At 38.6% G+C, this 26,199-nt stretch overlaps 2 protein-coding genes across 3 annotated transcripts; both read left to right on the forward strand.

Annotated features, from left to right (window-relative positions):
• The first annotated feature begins 282 nt into the window (after window positions 1-282).
• Window positions 283-12,161, forward strand: LOC146713603 (uncharacterized). 2 transcript variants are annotated; one of them, XM_085449006.1, is made up of 6 exons: window positions 284-489; window positions 5,669-6,019; window positions 7,077-7,290; window positions 8,668-8,732; window positions 9,334-9,444; window positions 10,708-12,161. In XM_085449006.1, the coding sequence occupies exons 1-6, from the start codon at window positions 441-443 to the stop codon at window positions 11,370-11,372; spliced, it is 1,455 nt and encodes a 484-aa protein (XP_085305132.1). In that variant the 5' UTR covers window positions 284-440; the 3' UTR covers window positions 11,373-12,161. The 2 variants fall into 2 exon arrangements, with proteins under 2 accessions (XP_085305140.1, XP_085305132.1); XM_085449014.1 differs by lacking the exon at window positions 9,334-9,444 and having other exon boundaries at window positions 283-489.
• Window positions 12,162-15,706: 3,545 nt separating this feature from the next.
• Window positions 15,707-22,366, forward strand: LOC146713604 (uncharacterized). Its single transcript, XM_085452687.1, has 5 exons — window positions 15,707-15,944; window positions 18,967-19,180; window positions 19,522-19,586; window positions 19,744-19,860; window positions 21,090-22,366. The coding sequence occupies exons 1-5, from the start codon at window positions 15,773-15,775 to the stop codon at window positions 21,767-21,769; spliced, it is 1,248 nt and encodes a 415-aa protein (XP_085308813.1). The 5' UTR covers window positions 15,707-15,772; the 3' UTR covers window positions 21,770-22,366.
• The last annotated feature ends 3,833 nt before the right edge of the window (window positions 22,367-26,199 follow it).

Raw genomic sequence — 26,199 nt, forward strand, 5'->3', positions numbered from 1 at the left:
AATGCATTGTCATGTGACTTGTGTCATCCGTGTATATATTCAGGTTGGAACGTCCTTGTGTGGAGGGAGAAAATGTTCTCCCACACTCATAAACGGAAAGAAAGAAAGAAAAAAGTCAAGGCATCAAGTGGCAAGTTTAGTCCATTGTGCTACAGTGAAACTGGTAGCACAAAATGCTTTTATCACTGTATTTTATTTTATATTTTAATGACAGTTTAGCACATTAGGTAGCTATAAACACGGAGTGTACTTGAACGCACCACACACACACACACCGATAGTGAAACCTCACGAATGAACTCCAGGCAGTGTCTCTGTGCGTCCTGTCTACCGTACCATCTTTAATGGGCTCGTCCTGTTTTCAGGCCGGTGTACACTTTCTATGAACTTTTACACCATTTCAGAGACTAAAGGGAAACTTCAGCCTTTCCCCCTTGGTGATGTATCAGCGCCTTTTTCTGTGTGCCAGGCTGCTGCTATTTTTTACAGGTAAGGAGGGGAATACTACTTCAGCTGCTATTATTACTTATATTACATGTGTCTATAGCTATATAAATGAGCTGCAAATTTATGTAATCCCAATGGTAATGACAAAAAAGATTACAAATGAAGTTACACAGAAGAGCAAAGAGGCAAATGTCCATGATTTGTACGTTTAAGTAACACAAGTTTAAGGCTAAATAACAAATAAGACAAACTTGTTTTACCAGCTTTAAATTCCATGAACATGACAGCAAGAAGATCGTTGTGTTATTGTTAAAATGATAGTCTTGCTGTTGTTTGTACAAACCGTCTACTACAAGTGAAGCTATTTAATGGAGCCAGAAAACTCATTTCCTGTGCTTAGCATATTAGAGTGTCACATGACAGTAATTCTGTTTAGTAAAAAAGCAAAATCTGATGCAGAACATTTCAAGAAAAGAAGTGCTTTACAAAGTCCAGATAGATACACATAAAACAACACACAAGCCTGTCTGAACAAATGAGTTTTAGGCTGGTTCTCCTGCCTCCTTTAGTCAGCCTGCAGAGTGAAGGAGGCCAAGAATATATGTCAGGCTGCTCCAAAGTTTTGGATCCATAGTTTTTCAGGTGGTCATGTGAAATCACTAAAAAAAGACCTAAGAAACCACGTCGGAGAGTAGTGGTGAAGTAGTTTGACAATAAGGGTGGGGACCTCACCCCATAAAGCCATAAAGGATAAAAGTAAGAGCCAAGGTTTTAAACTGAAGTCTAAACCTGACACAAAGCCAGTGTAAAATCCTGAAATGGAGTGATATAAAAGTTATTCTGCTCGTAATGTGTATGGACAGAATTTCTAGGTGCAGCAAGTGGCGGAAGGCTTTCAACTGGGTGGTCTCAGAATGAGTCAGGGACGGGTTCCTGCCCCAACTGGAGGAGTTTAAGTATCTCGGGGTCTTGTTCACATGTGACAGGAGAAGGGGAGATCAATAGGCGTATTGGTGCTGCGGCTGCAGGGATGCGGATGCTGTGCCGGTCTGTTGTGGTGAAGAGACAGCTGAGTGTAAAAGCAAACTGGCCTGCATTTGTATAGCGCTTTTCTAGTCCCTAAGGACTCCAAAGCGCTTTACACAACCAGTCATCCACCCATTCACACACACATTCACACACTGGTGATGGCAAGCTACATTGTAGCCACAGCTGCCCTGGGGCGCACTGACAGTACCTCCTGGGTGAGGTCTTCAAGGCATGTCCCACCAGGAGGAGGCCTCGGGGCAGACCCAGGACACACTGGAGAGATTATCTCTCTCAGATGGCCTCGGTGTCCCAACAAAGTCCCAGATTCTAATTGGATTTTCCTAAATCTTTTTATAAGTGCAAAATGTTTACATGGGAATGCAATTACATCATTAACTGTATGTTGACAGAACCACCTTCGTGTTATTGCTATTATAACAGTAATTACAGGCCCACAGAGTGATACGAGGGAGATATGACTAGGGATGGGTATTGATAAGATTTTCACGATTCCGATTCCATTTTCGATTCTGTTTAACGATTCGATTCTTTATCAATTCTTTTTAAAAAAGGAGAACACTAAGGTCGATTAGCTTAGAACTTTGTTTTATATCTTTTCTTTGAACAAGATAGAAATTTAGGAGTAACATGGCCTTACAAACCCAACAGTGAGATCTTAAGAGATCCAGCCTACGGCTCTTCAATGTGGTGTCACAGGGTCCCCGGGAAAAAAGATTGTAAATGTAAAATAATAAAATAAATATTCTTCTGTAGCAATAACAAAGTATAACATAAATTATTCTGTAGCAATTACACAAGAATATCCAGTAATGTCCCTGCCTACAATTAAACACCTTCACTTACCGAAAATTGGGGGCATCTGCTGTGGCAAATGGGTGCAAGGCTTTGACCACAAACTTAGTCACTGCTCGGTGACATTCGTCTATCCTGGCCTGAAAGGAGACGCTGCCGGTAGACTGCAGCGAGAACTGCCAGCATCTGAGCCAGACTCTGTCTGTCTCTCTCATCATGGTCACCTAAATGCACAGTAATGGCAGGTTTGTAATAAGGCAGATCACGCTAACATAATATGCACTGTTAGTTGATTATTTACCTGCCGCCATGTTTCCTGCCAGGTAAATGATGCTCTGCAACATGGTGACGTTATTCGGGGCGACAGGAATCGATAAGGGAATCGTTTGCAAAAATGGCAAACAATTCCAAGGAATTGAAACAGTGGGAACCGGTTCTCAACAAGAACCGGTTTTCGATGCCCATCCCTAGGTATGACTCACACATTCTTGCATTCACAGTGTTGGAATATGAGATAAGTTATTGCATAGTTTCCACTCATGAATCGGATTAACTTAAGACCTGTTTTCACATTTATACCTTGTGGTAGGATGTATGCAAAAGGTTATGTCAACAATACAAATCATTCATCTTCTGCAAGAGGTGCAAATATTTTTCCGGGAGCAGAGATTTTGCTTTATGCCTCCGGCTGTTTCATGTGATCATCACTGTAATAATGCAGCTTACAATATTGTTATATTTTAATATTTTACTACTGCTACTGTTATTCCTTACTAGTGTCGTTTGAGAGTCCGTGCTAGTTTGCTAACTTGGATTAAAGGGCAACAGCCAAATTTTCTGGATCTCATGGGTGGCCCGGAATATTTGGTGCGCCTATGATTTATCAAAGGAACCCCAACCAGGAAACCCGAAAGTGTGCAGCACCACAATGTTTGTCCCTTGTCCAGATATTCTGAATAGTTGTATGTTTACAGGGATTGCTGCTATTGTGCCTTATCACACTGCACTATTTTTGTGGCAGTTGTTTGTGTATCTAACTCTGAGTATCGTTTCAGTCACAAAGACCAAGCTGCCTTTGATTTTATGCAGTTAAAGCAAAGGCACAAGAGTGATCCAGCACTCAAAGCACCCTTAATGGAAATTTATGGGAAAATTTTGCAACATCAATCAACATTAATCGGGTCACATTTAGAACTTTTTTTTAAAGAATGTTTATGGAAAAACCTTTAACAGAAACAACTATACAATCTAAAAAATTGGGGACTCCTGAAATGTAAGATCTTTATTTGAAAGCTAATCCACTGGTGATGTGGTGTTAATAAGTACAGTGTTGCATTTTTTTAATGTCCTGGAAATTAATGAAGTATAGCTAATTGAACACTCTTTAAAAATAAATGTATTTGATTGTTAAAGCATTTTTCTTGCATCCACAAATGTTAGCATGATTTTTATGATTTAAATCTTCTTGAGGCATATTCATCGAAAGATTTCCTAGATGTGCACAATTACATTGCATTTCTCTGGAGTTTCCATCAGTCTCACAGTCGGAATGAGCGCCATAGGTAAAAAAAAAACAAAAACAAACCCATAGCTTTACTGTTTAGCTATCACTACTAATAATAATCATTATCTTATTACCTGTGTTGTGTCACAAGTGAAAAAGGATCTTGTTTATTTAATCTCCTACATGCATTGTTGCACTAAATTATCGCAGCATAAAACTATGAAGTTGTCAGTCTGACGCAGTGGACTTTTTTTTTTTTAAACTTTTGTTTATGCTGCTTGATTTTGAAAGTATGAGGAAGCGCTCTCTATCTGCCACGTGAGGTGGTAGAGTTTGTCTTTGGTTTTACAGTTGTTTGTAATTCCTCGATCATTATTAATTAACCATCTCTTTTATCTTATCTGGTTATGCACTGCCATTTGTGAGTGATACAGTGTTGCTCAAAGAAAGTCACTCAGCCCTTCTTTATTTTATAGTTTTTACAGTCGGTGGCTGCAAATCATCTCACGTTTGTGCAGCCTGATGAGACAATCATGATGACATGATATCTGCTGCCATATCAAGGAAGGAAAAACACAAGATTGCGTAAGCAAACAATTGTTCTTGCGCAAGAAAGCAAATGCAAGCCACTGAATAATTTAAAGAGCCAAACAGCAATTGGCAAATGCAAATGCTATATCTCAATCTGGTCACAAGTAGGAAACTGACTAGTATAAAAAACTGAAAAGTATGGCAAAATAAAAAGTTCAATTCCTTTAAGGTTGCACAAATAAGGTCCAAGGTCTCATTATTACAAGTAAATGCAATACCATCCTATAGGAGTCAGTGGAATAGTAGTGCTATCCAGTGCAGCTTTAAAAAAAAACAATCATGTCTTTGTTTTATTATTTGTCTGATTGTTAACTGCATAACTGAAATAAATGAAAACAAGCCCAAGTTATAAATATAGTGACTGAAAGAAGAAGAATTCTGTCAAGGCCGGCGGGGCGAGCCGTGTAGAATTAGTAAAGGACCCAAGATGCAGGCACTGCTGATGTGAGGTAGCTTTATTTGTGGCGATTGAAAATACAAAAAGGCGACGGTGGCGAAAAAACAGAACTGAGAAAACCTAAACTGGGAAGACTAAGCATAAAACAAACCTGAAGCCAGAAACAGAGATGCAGGAAGACACAGAGAAAAAACCATAAGATGCTGTAGGGAGATAACGCAGATGAACCAGCAACTAACAGGCAGACACAAGGCTTAAATACACAGAGGGATAACAAGGGACTGAGACACAGAAGGAGGGCACAGCTGGGAGTAGTCTGACATGGCGGGACAGGTGATAACTGAACACACTGCGATCAGACACGGACCTTCAAAGTAAAACAGGAAACACACACACATGCAAAGACACAGACTTAGAGACCTGACTACACTAGAGGGGATACACAGGCAGGGATGACACAAAACAGAGGGAGCACAGAATAAACACTGGGAAACCAAAATACAAAACAGTCATAATTCATAATAGTATCAAAAGTAAAAGTACAAAAACCAAAAACACTGGGTCACCGACCCGGGACTGTGACAAATTCAGGCCTTCAGAGTCAGAGTAGAACTGCTTCTCCTTCAAAGAAGCCGTTTGAAGTAATTATGACTGGATGACTCCTAGGTGGGGTGTTTTGGGTGGATTCGGGATTGAGAATTGCTGAGGACACACCTGAAAATAACTGGAGTAATTACATTATTAAGTTGGTTTGGGAATGCCATGGAGAAGGAGGTCTGGGCAGGTCTGTTCAGACTGCTCGTCCCTCACCCAGAGATGAATAAGTAGTATAAAATGTAGCATTAAATGAAAACATTTATTCATATATTTATGTATTTTTTTCCTAGGTGAACATGCTGCACATGGTAAACAGAGGCAGGTTCTAGCATTTAATGGCGGAGATGTTATTCTACCATGCAACTTCAGGATCTCTGACAGCACTGACTTTCCGACTGTTGAGTGGTCCAAAGAAGGTCTGAACCCAGATGTGGTCTTCCTGTATCGGGATGGCTGTGAGACCTACGAGATAAAGAATCCAATCTTTGACTACAGGACAAGCTTGATCATGAAAGAACTGAAAGATGGAAACATCTCATTAAGGATCTCCAATGTGAAAATGTCTGATGCAGGGAAGTACAAATGCCTCAAGCTCTGGAAGAATGCTCCTCGGGAGGTCACAGTAGTGGAGCTTGTTGTTGGTACGTCCTCTCAAGTTCACTAAATAACCAAAGCTAGGAATGCTGCACAGGCCTCGAACCTTGTCTAGTTTATCAAATCGTAGGCTGAACGAACCAAGTAATGTGAATGACTCCTTTTATACATTTCTGTGAATTATTCAGATTCAGTGTCCAAATAGACCCAGCGACGGCATTTTGATGGATTAAGCCAAGTCACGTCTAAATGATGAAAGAGGATAACACGCTTGCTTGAGTGTAATTTTCGTAGTATTCGCCTCTCAAAACAGCATCAAAAAGGCTTTTTGGCTGATTGTAAGATTGTAACACATGGTTAGATAGACATTTTTGCATTACAGCTGGCTTCTATGAGGCAACAGTGCTAAGCAATTTTTGGCCCATAAAAATGACAAAAACCCCCCAAAAAACAGCTAGTTGTTAATACTTCAATAGTAATTTCATGATAGAAAACATTTTTTAGCAGCTCCATTACACTTTGTGGGTAAATCTAGAACCTGTGTTTACTGTGAGTATGAAATGAAGCTTGTGAATGGAGTAACTGACACTTCTAAGCTTGTGTGAAGTACTGTGTCAACAAAGGCTGAGAGTTCAGTCTGTGCACACATGTGCGTCAGAGTGTCTCAGGTTCAACTGGTTTTGTCCTCATTATGTTGTCATTATGTGCTCTCTCCAGTACTTTAAATTGTGTACAGAGTAAACTGTGTACACTATTTGTTCCCCATGTTATTATTCTAAAAATCATGTCTCTTTGAAGTTGTTTACCAAGTTTATGTGATTAATTGGTCGATTTTTCCCTCTAATGAAGCTTCTAAAGAAGACTTTTTATAGTGTTTAATTTTATTAAGAAAGATTTTAATCTTTACCTATTTACCTTTTGATAACTTGGTTATCTTTAGCTACTCGCAGTGAACTACATTTGGTATAGTTGGTTGCCTGAAGCTTAATTAAGACGATGGCTTGAATTATGCACATAAAACTAGTCATGAAGCTGGTTATTCAGGATGTGATGACAGATGAAAGATTCAGTTGGCACACCTGATTAGATTATTTTTGTTTACAGGTGCAGTCTCGGAGCCAAAGCTCTCAGTGGTTTCGGTTGAAAGATGTGGGGTGACTGTGCAGTGTGAGGTGAACTTCTGGCCAACAGAGCCTCAGGTAACATTTCTGGATCACCAAGGAAACGACATCCCTGCTCAAGGTTCAGAAAGAGATCGAGATGCCAGCGGACGTTTCATCATCAAACAAAGAGTTACTCTGCAGGAAGCAAACAGCAGGTTCAACTGACATCATTGCTCCGTCTTTCAAAACTCACTGATAATTTATTTTATGTAACATAAACAAAATGTTTTCCTTATGCCTCAGACGCATCAGAAGTTGCTCTCTCATATGCGAGAGGTTGCAATGCAGTACATCATGTATCATGAAACAGACTTGTTGTTGAGTTAAGACATCATTAGTGCAATGTGAACAGGAATAGTTTTAAATCTTATGACCTTATTTTGACTGGTCATTGGCATTTGGAATTTCTTTAAAGGTAAAACTCTTGTGTATGAACGTATTTCTCTCTGTGAAGTCTTAAACGTCCAAAGCAATAGACACAAGAGATGTGAAGAAAAGAGTGAGGGCAGAGGGTGAGATGTGCATGGATGACTTGCTGCAGTGACCCCTAAAGGGAGCACCCAAAAACGACATTTAAATTTGGTTCTATTAAATTGATCCTGTTTTCTTAAAAGATTTAACCAGTGATATACCATGTTTGGTAAGTAAATCAGACACAAGCAGCCAGTTTTTTTTCCCCAACTCATCATTATATTTAATTTCTTAAAAAACATCTATCCATCCATTTATCTTCTTCCAATTATCCGGGGCCGGAAGTCTAAGCAGAGAAGCCAAGACCTGTCTCTCCCTAGCCACCTCCAGTTTGCCCGGAGCAACACCAAGGCATTCCCAAGCAGCTGAGTGTTCCACTGGGAGGAGGCCCGGGTGGTTCAGGCATTTGACACTGTCAGATGCCTGAACCACCTCAACTGGCTCTTTTAGATGTGGAGGAGCAGCGGCTCTACTCTGAGCCCCTCCCGAATGGCCCGACTCTCTAAGGGAGAGGCCAGTCACTCTTTGGAGGAAGCCCAATTCTGCCGCTTCTATCTGCGATCTTGTTTTTTCAGTCACTACCCACAGCTCATGACCATAATTGAGGGTAGGGAGGTAGATTGATCGGCTAACAGAGCGCTTCACTTTGACACTCATCTCTCCCTTCATCATGATGGACCAGTATGGCGTCTGCATCACTGCAATCACACATGGTGCAGGAACTCGTCCCTGAGTGGGCACTCCTCCCTTTTCCAGCTGATTCTCATTTCCACCGCTTCACACTTGGCTGCGAACCGTTCCAGTGCGAGCTGGAGGCCATTACCCGATGATGCCAACAGAACCACATCATCTGTATAAAGCAGACATGAGATTCTCTGTGAAAGCCTTCCACCGCTTGGCTACGCTTAGAAATTCTGTCCATAAAAATTCTAAACAGAATCGGTGACAAAGGGCACTTAATGTTAAAAATCTTTTGAAAACAAAACACCTTTGTCCACATAAAATGTTACTAATTTACTCTAAAACTAACCAACTTGCATGTGCTATATTTGTTCTCACAGCATCACCTGCAGGGTTCACCAGCCAGAGATCAACCAGACCAGAGAGACAAAGATCCTCATATCAGGTACACGGGGACTTCAACATCACACATGTACCCGCTGGCTAACAGAATAAGAGAAATGCAGCCTGTTGCAGGAAGTTCACTTACTTTTAAAAACTCCAATCTGCTCAGGAACTCCAGATGCAAATTAGTGTTAAACTCTGGAACAGTGCATCAAATGACAACAATCATTTTTATATAATACATTGTCCCTTTTTAACTAAAACAAATAAAAAAAGAACTACCACCACACATATCCAACCTCAAATCAAATCATATGCATTTTGATTAATCTGTTCATTAAATAAACAGTTTTCTTGCATTATATCACATCTGAGTTGTAGAAAGTCGAAGGTGATTCAATTGTTTTCAGGTATAGTCTGCAAAGTCTTCCGATAATTAGCTCGGGAAACATCTTGTTGTAATAAAATAAAAACATAAATGTGTTTTATTTTGTATACATGGAGCCATTTATGTGATTATGCAACACTTCTTAAGAAAGGAAGCTGCTTAGTTTGCCATAGTTCCTAGATATTGGAAAATCAGTTCTATGTTGAAGACATCATGTTTGTGATTTAGCAGATAATGTGATCAGATGTTAACATCATGCATGGTGTTATTTCAGCCACCTGCAGCTCCGACATTTGCACCGCTGCCTTTGCTGCTGGAGGGCTGGCTTCTGTCTTATTTTCAGCTATTTTAGCTCTACTGATATATAAGGAACACAATAAATCAAGTAAGTCACTGTCTTCATTTAACAAAGATGATACAGCTAAAAAAGTGAAGACATGAGCGAAGTGGTGAGCATCTAAGTGTTTTCTCTGCCTTGAAAAGGTTCACGTCTGTAGTGTTGTCCAACTGCCACAGGATGGCAGACATGGACCTCTCAAACAAGAACCACATGCTCAAAGAGACCACAGACCTCAAAGTGCTGTTGCTGAGTACTTACTCGTACTTAAAGACAGCTTGTTTCAGTAGAAAAAATAATAGCAACAGCTTTGCTTTTAGTGCTATCAAAAACATCAACCCACTCTTCAAAAGAAAAAAAAACAATGTCCTGTAAGACTTGTGAAAGTCTATTAATGTCACATATTATAAAACAAAAGCTAGAAATATAGTTGCAGTGCTCTTAATGGCCAAAGGGGCACACATAGTGGCAGCTGTGGCTCAGGTGTTAGAGCGAGTCATCTGCCAATCGTAAGCCTGGTGGATTCGTCTGACTGACTACGCGCTGAGGTATCCGTGTTCAGATACTGAACCCCATTTTGACCCCAGTGCATTCATGTAAATGCTATAAAGTACTTAAGCGCTGCATGAACACATGTGATTGGGTGAATGAGACTTAGATGTCTGCTCAACTGAGTTGAAAGGTGATATACAAGTACCAGTCCATAACATTTACTTCTCCATAATCACCAAAATATCTTTATTTAGTACCTCTACTTGTTTCATGTCTATTCAGGGACACCTCTAGAAATCTTTCATATGGGGGCCAAAAAAATATAGGGGTGGCACACCAAAGACGTGAGGGACAGTGAGGGACATCTAAAGTGACAAAAATGATATATGCAGGAATAAATAACAAGTTAATGTTTCAACTCACTGTAGGGTGTCTTGCCCTCTCTTGTGTTCACTTGTGTTCTTGGTGCTGGGGGTCACTTGGGGGGCCAGCAAATTTTGGTGGGTGCCCAGTGCCTCCCTTGGTGGTGGTCCTGTACCTGACACCAATCAAAAAAAAGAAAGTACAACTATGCAGTGAAGTTAAGGACGGGCGACAAGCTTGTGAAAAGTTGCCTATAAGTGTTTTAATGTTTTTATTACCTTCAGATTCAAATGTTTGGTGGGAAAAATCTTCATTTTGTTGCTTCACAGCTAAAGTCACTTTAAAATTATGTCTTCTTTTACAAAAATAGTTTGGGTTGCTTTTACTTTCCCTTCTTGTTAATCCGTAAATTAATGTCACATTATTAATGACACATTTTCTTTTCTGTCTACACAGCCCAAAAAAAGAAGCGTCTTCACAGGAAGTCATCAGACCAAAGAAAGAATAGCAGCACTGAAAATATGTTAAACAGTTTAACTGAGCAGCTAAAAGAAAGATTGGCTGGACTCAAGTCAGAGCTTCAGGAGAAAGAAGAGATCATTCGCCAGCTAAAAAGAAATGATCAGCCGTCTCGTGCTGTTGCTACCCAGCATGACCAACCAAATTGGGGCCTTTTCATGTCCAAACCAGAAATCCCCGAAAAACCTTTCAATCATTATTCTGACCTGGACTCCAACGCTAGTTACTGTGCTGATGACTATAATCCAAAATCCACAGCTTCAACCAAAACTTACCCTCCAAAATCTGGCAGTTTACACCACAAAGGTTCACATTTAGGAGTCAAGAGGCAAAACAGCAATCCAGCACCGGGCCAACCAATCCAAAGAAAACATCGCAACAGAAGTAGTCCTGCTATTATGTCTTTAGCGTTACCTAGCTTGTCTTTAACCAGCAATGCAGAGAAAATGCTGGACCACATTAGCAGCTCAAAGAGTGAAGCTGAAGCCCTGCTAGATCAAGATGCATTCTCACCACTGCATAGAAGTTATTCAGGAGGTTCTCATTTAGCTTGCAGTAATAACCGCTTTTATGTACTGGAAGATTTAACTGAAGAGTCATGAGCTGCCAATTCACAAAAGGAGAACAAAAACTGGAAAACTTTCAGTTAACATCTACTAATGACTGCATCTTAGCCAGATGTTTTACAAGCTTGGCTTCAGAAACTAGAAGATATCAACTTTGAAATTACTTTGGCCTTATAGTTCTTTTATAAGATTTGCATTTGGTTGTGCTATGGGGAAAAATCCATGTAAAGCATGGCTAGAATGCTGATGGATAACACTTAGGCAGACATTCATGAACCGACTGTTTTAATTCCTATTTGCTCTTTGTATTTTTGTTTATGGATGGTTATTTTTTTTACACCAACAGTTATTTAAAAGGTAAGAGCTGAAAATGAAGTCTTGGGTTTTAAGCTAATGAGCATTAAACATAATGAATCAGATTTGGATGTATTATATAACCAACATATTTTGTGTGTGTGTGTGTGTGTGTGTGTGTGTGTGTGTGTTGATGTTTTATTGAATCTCAGTACCTTAATTTTGATTTATGTTTTACTGTAATGTAAATGTTGCTTTATGTTACCATAACATTTGATGTCAAAGGTTGTATTGAGGGTTTACATTATTTAAAACTGCTTTGTAATACAAATTTTAAATGTTCTGTTTGGCTTAATGTTTCAGGTTTCAAAAGCTAAATACTTAATGAAATATTTATGTGTCATATAAACAAAAATGATCATTTTCTCAAGCTTATGCTTTGTATTTCTTCCACACTCAAGTTCATTGTTTATTTCTTCAGACAATATTAGCCTGAAACCTGAAAGAAAATAAAGTGTGAAAACTACTGAAGTACAGGAAACCTCCAAAATTCACAGGGATTACATTCATAGAGCACCTGCGAATTGTGAAAACCTGCAAAAAATTCCTGTTTTTTTATAGTTCAACCCCTAAATGTGTATTTGGGTGGCATCTTTGGGCTTTAATAGGGAAAAAGAACAAGAAAGCATTCAGTGCAACACTTAAAATGCGGAACTGCATTTGCCAGAGATGCAACAACATGTTGTTGCAGCTGAAAAGACATATCAGAATCAGAGAAACTTCATTAATCCCAGAGGGAAATTGAGCATGTGAAAATGATCTAATAATTATTAATGAAAGGAAAAAAATCCAACACGGATCTGTCAGTGAAAGCTTGTCTAATACTATCATATTTATGATAAATCTGTATTTTCTCCTTTTTGTAGCTGAGGTCTTTTAATTATTATTTTTGAACCTGCTACATTAAATATTCATAAATATTTGTGTGTGTGTGTGTTTTAATTAGCTCATCTCAGGAAATACCGCTCTAAATAGAAGAGCGGAACCACCACCCACCCACTTGATTTGCAAATTCAATATGGACCTCCAGCCATCCTTTAAACGTCTTGGAGTTCAAGTTAGTGTTTTCATTTTTTGTTGTTGTTGTTGTTGTATTTTACAGGGAAGTTAGAGCTGGTGTTGGCGTTTCATGTGTAAGCGAATGAGAAGTAAAAGTGTAGCAATCTTTAACACACCCACCCATAGCACACACCCAAGCCCAGGTCCAAAGTCTGAAGTTGACAATTCAGTTCTCATTCAGTGTGACTGTTTTTTCGCAAGTCTGATCTTAAAGAGTCGCTTGTGTCTGAGGAGAGGATGATTACTTTTGAAACATTTAACTGGTTTTATTAATAACTGTGTAATGATGATGTATCATCGTCTTCTCGTGATTGCCGGTCTGTTGTCAGCTTATATAGGTAAGAAAGAGAGCCGGGTTGCTTTAAATTGATGTTGCGCATGTCAAAGTTAAATTACAGTTATTCAAATGGAAACATGACTTGAGAAACAAATTAAGCATTTCGCTGAAAGACAAAATTAATAGAACAGTTGACGGCAAAATGCTTTTTTTCTGCGGTTGGCAGAATAAGAATCACAGGAGCCAATCGATAAAACAACAAGCATGCGTTTGGATTTCTTTAAATGTCCTTATTTCTTTTTTTAACCCGAAAAGCCGGTTAAAGCCAGTATAGCACATCACGAGGATGTTTCAGTGTATGTACTGAGGAGATGCAAGCAGTACTGCTACTGTTTATCTTCCACTGCTATGGGAAAGTGTTTATATAAACTGCTTCACCTGATGCCGCTACCTTTTGTAAGTCAATTAGCTGGAAAATGATGTCCGATCAAAACGTTATTAATAAAATTTGTGGATTATATTTCTGACACTTAGAAGAAGAGCAGAAAAAGTTCCTCTTGGGTGTTATAGGTGGGATTTTATATCATGTATACATACAGTAACAGGAATGTATGATTATGGCAAAAAAAAGAAAAAAAAAAGAAAAACATGTATTTATATGTAACCCCAAGTATAATTCATCTGCATGCGTGAACTGAGTGAAATGTAAAATTATAACTGTGCATAAGTTTAAAGTTCCCGAAATTACTTTTCTTTCTCATTTTTAAACAGTTTAAACATCAGCAGGTTGTCTTAACCACATCTGCATGTCTTAATGCAATAATTTGTCGCCATGTGATTCGTGTGAATAGATATTTGCTGTGATGGCTGCACTTACAGCCACACAGTGGTAATATCACCATGTTAGTGTAGAGGCTTATAAGTAACATTGCATTCACATTTCTTTCTTTAAATATAGGAATTTATTTACAGAACAATAAATAACTGGTTTTGGTTTAGAATTCATTCACATATCCACATAACACTGCATTCTAAAATAAGTGCGCACATTTTAGTTTACACTGTTATGTATGATTAATCTTTTGTTTTCTGAGTTACCTTAGTTGCAGCTGTTCCAGTCCCTTGATTAAGGAGCCAAGAGGTGGAAAAGGGGCGGAGCGAGGTTTAAAGGAAGGCTACAAATTGGTTCACGCCATAACTCAGGACCATGGGGGGGAATTGGAGTTCAGTATGTTTGGTTTAGTTAGGTTTTGTGTGTTTTACCCCTTTTCCTGTTTTTGTGGGCTGATCAGCCACTATTTAAGTTTCCCCTTTGTCGCATTAAGTTAGGGCAGTTTGTTTGAGTTATCGGTTGTGTTGTCAACTTTGAGTAGAGTTTTGTTAGTTTGACCTCTTTTATGGGCCCAAGATTTTGATTCTTTTTGCATGAGTTAATCAATTATGTTTTTTGGGTTAAATAAAAAAATCATTTTTTGGACTTTAACCTGTGCCTAAGTTTCCTTCACTGCTCGGTCCATCACATTTGCATTAACATGCAGTTGAACAGGTGTACCTAAAAATTGGCTGGTGAGTGTGTACTTGTGTTATTGACATGACATGTTTATCTTAATTGAATGTCACAGTTTTCTGAGTCCTAACAAAGTGAACATAGAGTATGTTTGTGTGGGACAGTGTGGGACATCTTCATATAAAAACTATACATCTTACAGGTTTGGGGTCATCCCCTTACCCCATGAACTATACCTTTCCTTTTCTGTCAAGAAGTGGAACAGTGTTATTCACTGATGTGCACCCCTAGTTCAACCTGTGTTTTTTTTATTGGTGAACAATATCTTAATCGTCCTAAACCAATCAGGAACACTGTGCAAACTTCACCACATGGACTCGTCCCAATAGTTGTACCATTAACCAAATACTATGCATTTTGTGTGAACCCCAACAGAAAAGTCAGTGCATATCAAATGTTTATGAGGAAATCGATGAGAAATGCATTCGAGTGACTAAGCCTCCAATGTACTTGCATCACAGAAAACTACAGCTGCAATTTATGCAGCTGAGAAGATTATTAGAAATGCAGCTGATTGTAGCGTTTAAAGTGCTATGAAAAAAAAACAGCCTTGCCAGTCTTGGTGCTTTTTTTTGGTTGGGCTCTCATTAGGGTGGTAATTTTCAAATATTACCTAAATTAACTTCAATTTCAGGAGCCTTGAGGAGTCAAAAAGAATTTTAAAAATTTTTAAAAGGTTTTTTTCTCCTGTTGAAGTCAAAGGTTTACCTCTATCTCTGTTGTCACAGATTTATGCCCTTACAGATTTAACATGGGGATAAAAACATATAGGTTATACTTCATTTTCTCTGTAATATAATTGTAATCCTACTGGTCAATATGCAGAGTATTGACCAGTATTTTAAAAAGACTGGTAAATTGCAGAGTTTGCCTTGTAGCTCTCAGCTCTCTTCACCTATAACACATAGAATAATGTAAAGGAGGCAATCCAGATGGAGTTTGCACACAGCTTTATTAGTATAAATATGGTTGATTATTCCTCTTGTGGGTTTTTTTCTAGGCGGATCCCGTGCTCATGGTCAGCCACTGCACGTTCTTGCCTTTGCTGGTGGAGATGTTATTCTACCGTGCAGTTTTAATATCTCTGACAACACTGACTTTCCGACTGTTGAGTGGTCCAAGGAAGGCTTGAAGCCAGATGTTGTCTTCTTGTACCGGGATGGTTGTGAGGCCTACGAGATGAAGAATCCAGCCTTCGATTACAGGACAAGCCTCATCGTGAAAGAGCTGAAAGATGGAAACATCTCATTACGAATCTCCAATGTGCAAGTGTCTGATACTGGAAACTACAAATGCCTCATATTCCAGAAAAATGCCATCAGGAAGGTTACAAAAGTGGAGCTGGTTGTGGGTATGTCTACTAATGTTCATTTCCACATTGGTAATTCGGCTGTGAACTGTGTGGTCCACCAGCCTGAGAGTTGAATCCTTGCCCATTTATTATATGTACATTAGAGTCAGAGCTCTTAGCAGCATGTAGTTTAATTATGAAGTAAAGCTATGCACCAAGTCTTATAATAGAGGATGTGTAAGGCTATAAAAGAAACGTTTTTTATAACTTACCTGTACTACATTTTTAGTTGATGCTGGGTTGGGGTTTAGAAACCAAAACTGTTCAATTAGGCTTACAATAAGACAACCGACCTTATGGATTTCCATGGTGACTTAATGTAGATATTACAATCCTTTTTTTATTTTATATAACATTTTGCTTGCCATGACTTTGGAGAGCTGTTTTATCCGATATATTTTTACCAGGATAAGCTATTCACATCATCATCATTCAGAGGACTCGTTCTTAAGCAGGACCAGGTTCAATCACGTCCTATTAACTTGATTGAAGTTGGTATTCTTTTTCATGAACTGATCATGTTTCTCTTTCATTGCAAGGAAAACCCTTCCTGGATTACATTGGTATCATTTACACGAATGCCTCTGCTCACTATCTTCATCTGTTGGATTCTGTCTATCATGGGGAGTTAAGATTTATAACTGGCTGTAAACTTTTAGCTCACCACTGTGCTTTATGTTCACTGGTTGACTGGTCCTCATTGGCAGCATGGTTCATTGGTATCATTTTATCTATCAATCTTTTTCTCCTTTACTGTCCTTTTATTTATCAGAGTATATGTTTAGTCATAGACTGCAGCATTGGGACATCATTACGTTTACTGTTCCAAAACTGACCTTTAAACAGCACCAGCCTTATCTAGTGTTTAGTCTTGAAGATGGGCATATAACCAGCTATATTTAGTCTCTTGCTGTTGCTTTTTACTACTTGACAGAATTGCATATTTTATGATATTAGTGATATTTGATAAATATGTGATTTAAGGTCCTGCAAAAGTTGGCATAATTAAAGATTGGTTCACAGAAAATACATTTCCTTTCCACAGGGCACAGAATTAGTTTTTTCGGATGAAGGGACACCTTGACAAACCACAGTCATCTACTTTGGCTTGACTCCATGTAGCTTTTGAAAAAAAGTAGTTTACTTAATGAAAAGCACAGCTTCTTAAAATTATTGTACGGTTAAAGACCCTTTCAACAATAATAACCTTAAGACAACTGTTACTGTGATTTGTCACCATGTACAGAGGCTTGCAAAAGTATTCGGCCCCCTTGAACTTTCCCACATTTTGTCACATTACAGCCACAAACATGAATCAATTTTATTGGAATTCCACGTGAAAGACCAACACAAAGTGGTGTACACATGAGAAGTAGAACAAAAATCATACATGATTCCAAACATTTTTTACAAAAAAATAACTGAAAAGTGGGTGTGCGTAATTATTCAGCCCCCTTTGGTCTGAGTGCAGTCAGTTGCCCATAGACTTTGCCTGATGATTGCTAATGACTAATTAGAGTGCATCTGTGTGTAATCTAATGTCGGTACAAATACAGCTGCTCTGTGACGGCCTCACAGGTTGTCTAAGAGAATATTGGGACCAACAACACCATGAAGTCCAAAGAACACACCAGACAGGTCAGGGATAAAGTTATTGAGAAATTTAAAGCAAGCTTAGGCTACAAAAAGATTTCCCAAGCCTTGAACATCCCACGGAGCACTGTTCAAGCGATCATTCAGAAATGGAAGGAGTATGGCACAACTGTAAACCTACCAAGACAAGGCCGTCCACCTAAACTCACAGGCCGAACAAAGAGAGCGCTGATCAGAAATGCAGCCAAGAGGCCCATGGTGACTCTGGACGAGCTGCAGAGATCTACAGCTCAGGTGGGGGAATCTGTCCATAGGACAACTATTAGCCGTGCACTGCACAAAGTTGGCCTTTATGGAAGAGTGGCAAGAAGAAAGCCATAGTAAAAGAAAACCATAAGAAATCCTGTTTGCAGTTTGCCACAACCCATGTGGGGGACACAGCAAACATGTGGAAGAAGGTGCTCTGGTCAGATGAGACTAAAATGGAACTTTTTGGCCAAAATGCAAAACGCTATGTGTGGCGGAAAACTAACACTGCACATGACTCTGAACACACCGTCCCCACTGTCAAATATGGTGGTGGCAGCATCACGCTCTGGGGGAGCTTCTCTTCAGCAGGGACAGGGAAGCTGGTCAGAGTTGATGGGAAGATGGATGGAGCCAAATACAGGGCAATCTTGGAAGAAAACCTCTTGGAGTCTGCAAGACTGGGGCGGAGGTTCACCTTCCAGCAGGACAACGACCCTAAACATAAAGCCAGGGCAACAATGGAATGGTTTAAAACAAAACATATACATATGTTAGAATGCCCCAATCAAAGTCCAGATCTAAATCCAATCGAGAATCTGTGGCAACATCTGAAAACTGCTGTTCACAAACGCTGTCCATCTAATCTGACTGATCTGGAGCTGTTTTGCAAAGAAGAATGGGCAAGGATTTCAGTCTCTACATGTACAAAGCTGGTAGAGACAGACCCTAAAAGACTGGTAGCTGTAACTGCAGCAAAAGGTGGTTCTACAAAGTATTGACTCAGGGGGCTGAATAATTACGCACACCCCACTTTTATTTTATTTGTAAACAATGTTTGGAATCATGTATGATTTTCGTTCCACTTCTCACGTGTACACCACTTTGTGTTGGTCTTTCACGTGGAATTCCAATAAAATGGATTCATGTTTGTGGCTGTAATGTGACAAAATGTGGAAAAGTTCAAGGGGGCCGAATATTTTGCAAGCCACTGTAAATAATTGAATTGTTTAACAGCAGTTTTTATGGGGGTATGTGCCTTTCATTCTTCTTCAGAAGCAAGTTCTATAAAAAGATTTAGGATTAGACATCATATATTTAGTATAAAAACAAGAGTAGAACAAGCAAGAAATTAGGATACATGTGTGGCAGATATATAAATCTGTTTTTGTTGTTTTTACAGTGGCTGTTTCGGAGCCAAAGCTTTCGGTGATTTCAGTGGAGGGCGGTGACATAGCTCTGCATTGCGAAGGAAACTGCTGGCTGCCAGAGCCTCAGATAACATTTCTGGATGACAAAGGAAAAAAGATCTCTGAGGAAAATCCAAAAAGAGAGCAAGATGCCCGTGGATGTTTCACTGTGACACGAAGAGCCACTCTGCAAAGAGCTACCAGCAGGTTATAAATATATACTTATACTTTCTAAAACATCTGTAAAATGGTTTAGAAATGAGGAAACAAAATATTCATCTTGGCATTAAATGTTTTACATACTCTGCAAAACATTTGAACCTCTCTCTTTCTATTCTGCCAGGAAGATGGTAAAACACAGCTTTAAAAAATTATTCTTTTGCAGGACACGTCACACAATGAAAAGGTCACAGTCCACGAGGACACTTTTTCCCATATAAATGAAGACTGGCTCAAGACTTTTGCACAAAACTACAGATGATGTTTTTACTAACCACCTAACAGTAAAATGAGCTTTTCACTAATATAACACTAATTATGTCATTTAGTGTCACCTGCAGAGTTCATCAACCAGAGTTTAACCTGACAAGGGAAACAACAATCCTCATACCAGGTATGCAGGGACTTCACTGTGACATGTGTACATCTTACACCTAAAATCCTGTTTTATTTGCATTTTTCATCCATGATAGGTTTATGTTTTAGAGTATTTTATATTTTCAAAATATTCCAAGTTATTTATATAACTGCACAGTGTTATGTCATTTTAGCTGGCTGTATGAAATCTGATCTTCAAATGGTTGTCATCACCATTGGAGGAACAGCTGGGTTTCTCTTAGCTGCAGCTGGACTGATTGCTCTTTTGTTTAAGCCATGTGGCAAATTTGGTAAGTAACAGTTCTCAACTAAAAGACGTAAACAAAAACAGTGCTATAGCAAGGCAAGCCACGGAGCCATATACTTTTATATATACTGAGCAGCTTAGACATATTTTATAGTGAGGTATGTCCAGTGATCAGTAATCAGTGTTGGGAAGTGCACACACTGATTCTTAATAACATTATGACCACTGATTATGTCTTCATCATAGCACCTGTTAGTGGGTGGGAAACATTATGGAGCAAGTGAACATTTTGCCCTCAGAGTTGATGTTAGAATCAGAGAAAATTGGCAAGTCTAAGAAATTGGAATGGTTAGGCTAGTCAGAGCATTTCTAAAACTGCAGATCTTGTGCGGTGTTTCTAGTCTGGAGTGGTCAAAATCTATGAAAAATGGTCCAAGAAAGGAACAGTGGTGAACCAGCAACAGGATCATAGGTGGCCAAGGTTCACTAATTGTTGTGGGAAACACGGGCTGGTCTGTCTGGTCCAATCCAACAGACACGCTACTGTAGTTCAAATTGCAAAATAAGTTAATGCCTGCCTGAAAGGTGTAAGAACACACGGTGCATTGCAGTTGCATAAGGGGCTGCATAGCCAAAGACCAGTCAGGGTGGCAGTGCTGACCACTGTCCAGCACTGAAAGCACCAACAATGGACATATGAGCATCAGAACTACACCACAGAGCAATGGAAGAAATGGCCAGCTGGATGGCCAGCTTTGTTTGTGTTGCTTACCTGGGGAACACCTGGTATCATGGAGAAGAGCAAGCTGTCAGATGCAATGTGATGCTTTGGACAATGTTCTGTTGGGAAACCTTGGGTCCTGCCATCCATGTAGATGTTATTTCGATGTACCACCTGCCTAAACATTCTTATACACAATCCCCTTTCATGTGAAAGGTGTTCCCTGATAACTGTGGAACCTTTTGGCAGGATAATGCACCCTACCACAAAGAAAATGGTTCAGGAATGGTTTGAGGAGCCCAGCAATAAATTTGAGGTGTTGACTTGCCCTTCAAATTCCCCAGATCTCATTCCAATCTGTTTGTCTGTTTGACATGCTGGAGAAATAAGTCCTGGGAATTCCTTTCCCAAAACAGTGATTGGGAAAGTGTTTTCTGAAGTCATAAATATAGTGAAAAGCAGGCTAATTCTCTTGTAGCTGTATACATTTTGGTTTCTTTCTACAACTAGATTATTCTTCTGATTTTTAAAAAAAATATTTTTTTTTACAGCTATTGTAAAGCAGCTAGTGACCAAGAAGTCATCAGATCGAAGTATAACGTGTGAAAGCTACCACCTACAGACAACGGACAACTTGGTAAATGGCCACAATGGGCAGATGAATGAGTTTCTTATGGACGATGAGATCATAAAAATACAGAACAACAAAGTTACTCACTACGACAGGGCAACAATTGTTCGACGCCATTCCACAACCACAGGAGATGTTCCAAAACCCTCACAATTATTCTTAAATCATAGCCCTTACATTAATAACGTCACCAGTGTGTACAATCCAAACCCATCTTCAGCTTCAACCAGCATTAACACTACAAAATCTGGCAACTTACCCAAAAGCAGGGATTCGAAAATTGTTATCAAAAGACAAGACAGCTTTCCAGTCCCTGGTCACGTATCTCAAAGAAACCACCGTATGTACAGCAGTCCAGATATTTTACAACTACATTCACCAACATCCAACCCTTCTTCTGCTCTCAGTGGCCAACAGATGATCAACTCCAGTGTCTCACCCCATCGAAGCACCCGCTTTCCTCAGCGTAGACACTCCTCAGTACTTCCACATTTAACAGAATTTAATAAGCATCACAACCTCCTGGGAAATTTACCTGAAGGAGATGAACAGAAAAGTTTATTAAGAAATGAAAACAAAATGAAACGTAAATTGTACTAGAGTTCAAATAAGTAGTAGAAAAATGGAATTTAAAAGGACTGAGCCAGCCCGGTGGTGTATTTCCAGAAAACAAAGCTAGTCCTTCAGAATCAGAATACTTTATTAATCACTAAGGAAAGTATGTAAGAGATACAGGTCTTTGATTTTTTTTTTTTTTTTTTTGCATTACCATTTGCAAAATCACACAGACAATGATACTTTACCATGATTTGGGGGAAAAAACAAAATGTTCTGTGCTAAAATTAGCATGGATATCTTTTCCAAGAATCTAAATCAAGTAAGCTTAATTGTTATTGAATTATTGTATATATCATGATGTATTTATCCTGCTCATACATTAACCCTTTTGTTCTTTAATTAAAAATATTTCCAGGTTTTTGCATAAAATGTGCAAAAGGGTATCTTTGTATTTCTGTAATTGAAACGTTACATTTGCTAAACTTGGACAGTGAGCTCGGTTTCAGTGGGTCATGTAAAAATGTTTGTCATCTATCATCTGTAATCCCAAATGATATCATTTTTGTTTGGTGATGTTTTTTGTACAAGGGCATGCATTCATTTAAGTTATTATTAAAATGTAACTTTCCACCAACTTCACCCAGCTGTGAAAGTACTTTACAAATCTCTCAGCACAATGTCCCAACAAAGTCCTGTATTCTAATATGATTTTCTCAAATGTGTGTGTGTGTGTGTGTGTGTGTGTGTGTGTGTGTGTGTATATATATATATATATATATATATATATATATATATACACATACACATACATACTCACAACCTAATTTCTCAGAGGCAACAGTGGTAAGCGATTTTTGGCCAGTAAAAATGATAAAAATAAACAGCTAGCCGTTCGTAATGAGCTAATATTTCATAATGAAAAGAGCATTTAGTCGCAGCTCCATTACACTTTATTGGCAAACCCAGAATCTATGTGGATATAGAATGAAACCTGCGCATTGATAAGATCAGAAGTAGCTAACCCTTCTGAGCTTGTGTTACATTTGTCAACAAAGACAGAGTTCAGTCTGTGCACAGATGTTAGATGAGCTTGTAATTTGTGGGGACGTGGCCTCTCAGAACGAACTGGTTCGTTTTTATGTGCTCATTGCATGCACTCATCAGTACTTTACAAATTGCATACAAATCTTGTTCAGTTTTCACAGGTAGTTATGTTATAAATTATATGAAGATTAGAAAAAAGTTACAAAAATTAAACCGATTCCATCTTTAAGTGAGGAATGAGATCATCTAACAAACTGACTTGTTGGGTTTTATTTTATTTAATATAAAACAAAAAAAAAGTAAAAAAATTAACACTTTGGGTTTTAATCCTCCGTTTCACTAAGAAATTTGAATCTTTACCTATCTGCCTTTTTATAGTCTGATTATCTGAAGATACCCATAGTAAACTACATTTTGTTCAGTGGGATCCACACAGATTAATTTAATGTTTGACAGAGTAGTGGATCTCCTGGAGGACCAAAGGGTAGATTCATTTTAATGAATCTACCCTTTGGTAGATTCATTCATTTGGTAGATTAAATGTGTGAATCCCCCCCCCCCCAAAAAAAAAACAAAACACCCTTGTGTTTTTCTTTTCTTCTTAGTAGCATATATATAAAAGCTGTATTGATGTATAAGGGGAACAAAAAAATGAGGTTAGTCATTGTCTTCAATTAAAAAAAGATGGTAGGCTGAGAAGTGAAGGCATGCCGAGTGTTGAGCAGCCGAGTTTTCCCTCTGCCTCGAAAAGCTTAACATTTGTAGTGTCCTCCAACTGCCACAGGATGGCAGACCTCTCCAAGAAGAATCACATGCCCAAAGAGACCACAGACCTCAAAGCACTGTCACTGATTTGTCAATGATGTGGTTCATTCTTAATGCTCTCATACTAAATGCACACCAAAGTATCAGATATTGAACCTCATTTTGACCCCAGTACATTCATGTAAATGTTAAAAAGTGCTGAGACATAAGCCCAGCATGAATGTGTGTGACTGGGTGAGTAAGACTTGTAGAAAGGTGATATAAAGGTGATATGCATGTCCATTTACCATTTACTTACTTTTCCACAATCACTAAATATCTCTACTTATATGGGGGCTTATATTATTTAAAACTGCATTGTGCTAAATATCTGTTGTGTAACCAAAACGTTAATCTAGTATTAAAATGTTAAATTAACACCTGGAAGAAATAAAATATGAATTCTACTGAAATTTTAAAAAAGCACTTTTCCAATTTCTTTATCAGTGGAAAAGAACTTAAAGTGCAAAAGGGTCGGTTGTTATGAAAGTGGTTAGCCATTTTAGTGAAAAGACATTAGCTATACTTGCTAGGCTAGCAACTGCTTGTGTGATTATTTGTTGTCTACTAAAAGACCATCCAAGAAGATGTTTGTTACCAGTTCTGAAAAATTCTGTCATTGTGTTCATACCTGTTGTTTATGCATGCATCTCAATGGCAAGCATTAGTGGCAACAGAGCATTCAATCTTTGGATACTTTTAGCTCAAAGAAGCCGCAATGCTAAAACTAGTGCTTCAGAATGGTAGCTCATAGTGATGTGTCGGTCGCGAACGAAACGGCTCTTAGAGCCGGATCTTTGACGTGAACGATGCGAGTTTTTTTTTTTTTTTTTCTTTCTCTCACCCTCTCTCGCACTTTTTTCCGCTTCACTCCGCACAGGACTTGTGCTTTGAGCTGGGAAGAGGGGGATGGGCGATAGTTACACTCTCAGTAGCACAGGAACAGAGCGGGAGGGAAAGAGAGCCAGAGACAACAACGTCACATTAGAAAAGTATAGTAATCATCCACAACTATTTTCAGTTGCGGATGATTCAGGATTCAGAAAAGTTTATTCATGCAGGCCTATATAACAGAGAATGTGCATCTTCTTTTTGTTTTCATATTTTAATTTATATTTAATTTTGTTGTGATTTGCAGTGTTTTGTGTTGTTTCACTTTAAATTTGTTTAAAAGGAAAAAGCTGAAATTTTTAAAAGTTAAAAGTTGAAATGGAAATAGTTGGTTTCTGTATTATATGATTTATTTATTATATTTTATGTGGAGTGAATAAATAAATGTATATTTGAAGTATATTTAAAGTATATTTACAGCACGTACAAACTCCGAAGCACGTACAAAACCAAACAGAAGTGCTCCAGGATGGTAGGCATAGTGTTGAGCTTTTGCTACCTTACCTAGTGGCTGCACAAGCCAGGAAGCACCAACAACCGGATTTGGTGTGAGGAAGTAACAGGTAAATGAACTTTTCTTTTTTTAATTATCTGAATATATATGAGTGCTTGTGTATAAATACGCAAACAATACACACATGCTTTCAATTGTGTAATTTAAGTGATCTAGGTAGCTCTGTTTTGGAAGTTCAGTTCATGCTAGAAATGTGTTTTGAAGTTTGTACGTGCTTTTTGGAGTTTGTACGTGCTTTGTCTCTAGGGGCCACCGTATATATTTATATATAAACATATATAAATAAATTAGTAATTCCTTTTGTGCATAATTTTGTATTGTTGTTAATAATAAATTAATTAAAGCAACAAAACAACCTGGAGAGCTGGTTGGGAGCCGAAAGAGCCAGCTCTTTTTAGTGAGCCGAGCCGAAAGAGCCGGTTCTCTAAAAAGAGCCGGAAATCCCACCACTAGTAGCTCATAAATCAGCCCACAAATCAGCAACTGATATTAACTCTTAGATCCACGAGTGACTGGACTCTACATTCTTAAGTAAGTCAAACATTGCTGTTTTTTTTTTTTTTTTTTTTTTTTGTGTCCCGTTTGGATCTATAGCCATCAGAATTGTTGTCTTGAGGCCAAGAAAGATGCCAAGCGGATTTATTTTACCAAGTGGATCATCATGGCCTTGCCATATTGGTCCATTTGATTGACCTTTATTATAATTATGAATTTATTTTATTTACAGTTGCAAACGGGACAGACATAACTGTGGGATAGGACAGGGGGAAAGAATGAAAGAAAGAGGGGGAGAGAAAGAAAGAAAACCAAAGGGGAGAAGAGACGGTGAGGAGGGGGGGAAGAGAGAAAAAAAAACAAACAACAAAAAAAAAAAAACTCCTGGGTCACCTGTATGGAGAAAAAAACAAACAAACAGAGGAGACAGCAAACAACAAAGAGCAACATAATAATAGAAAAAAAAAAGCACCATCACAATAAACTAGCTAGTCATAGATATCAATAGTTACTAAATAATAGACGATATTGTGCAGCACGCAAGATAGACAGCGCACAATGTGCTTTGAGGCAGCAGCCAAGAAAGCTGTAGTCCGCGTCTGTGAATACCCATGTGTACACCTGTGTGCATACCTGTGTGGATCAGCATGCTTGCATTCCAAAGGTTTCTCCATGTAATGATCTGCTAGGGAGTGTGGGGAGCCACAGCCCTGTCCTTTATGGT

This window comes from Copadichromis virginalis, linkage group LG3, assembly GCF_057382275.1.
Source record: "Copadichromis virginalis isolate Kocher_CV1m ecotype Utaka linkage group LG3, C_Virginalis_male_GT1.1, whole genome shotgun sequence".
NCBI classification, from domain to species: Eukaryota; Metazoa; Chordata; class Actinopteri; order Cichliformes; family Cichlidae; genus Copadichromis; species Copadichromis virginalis.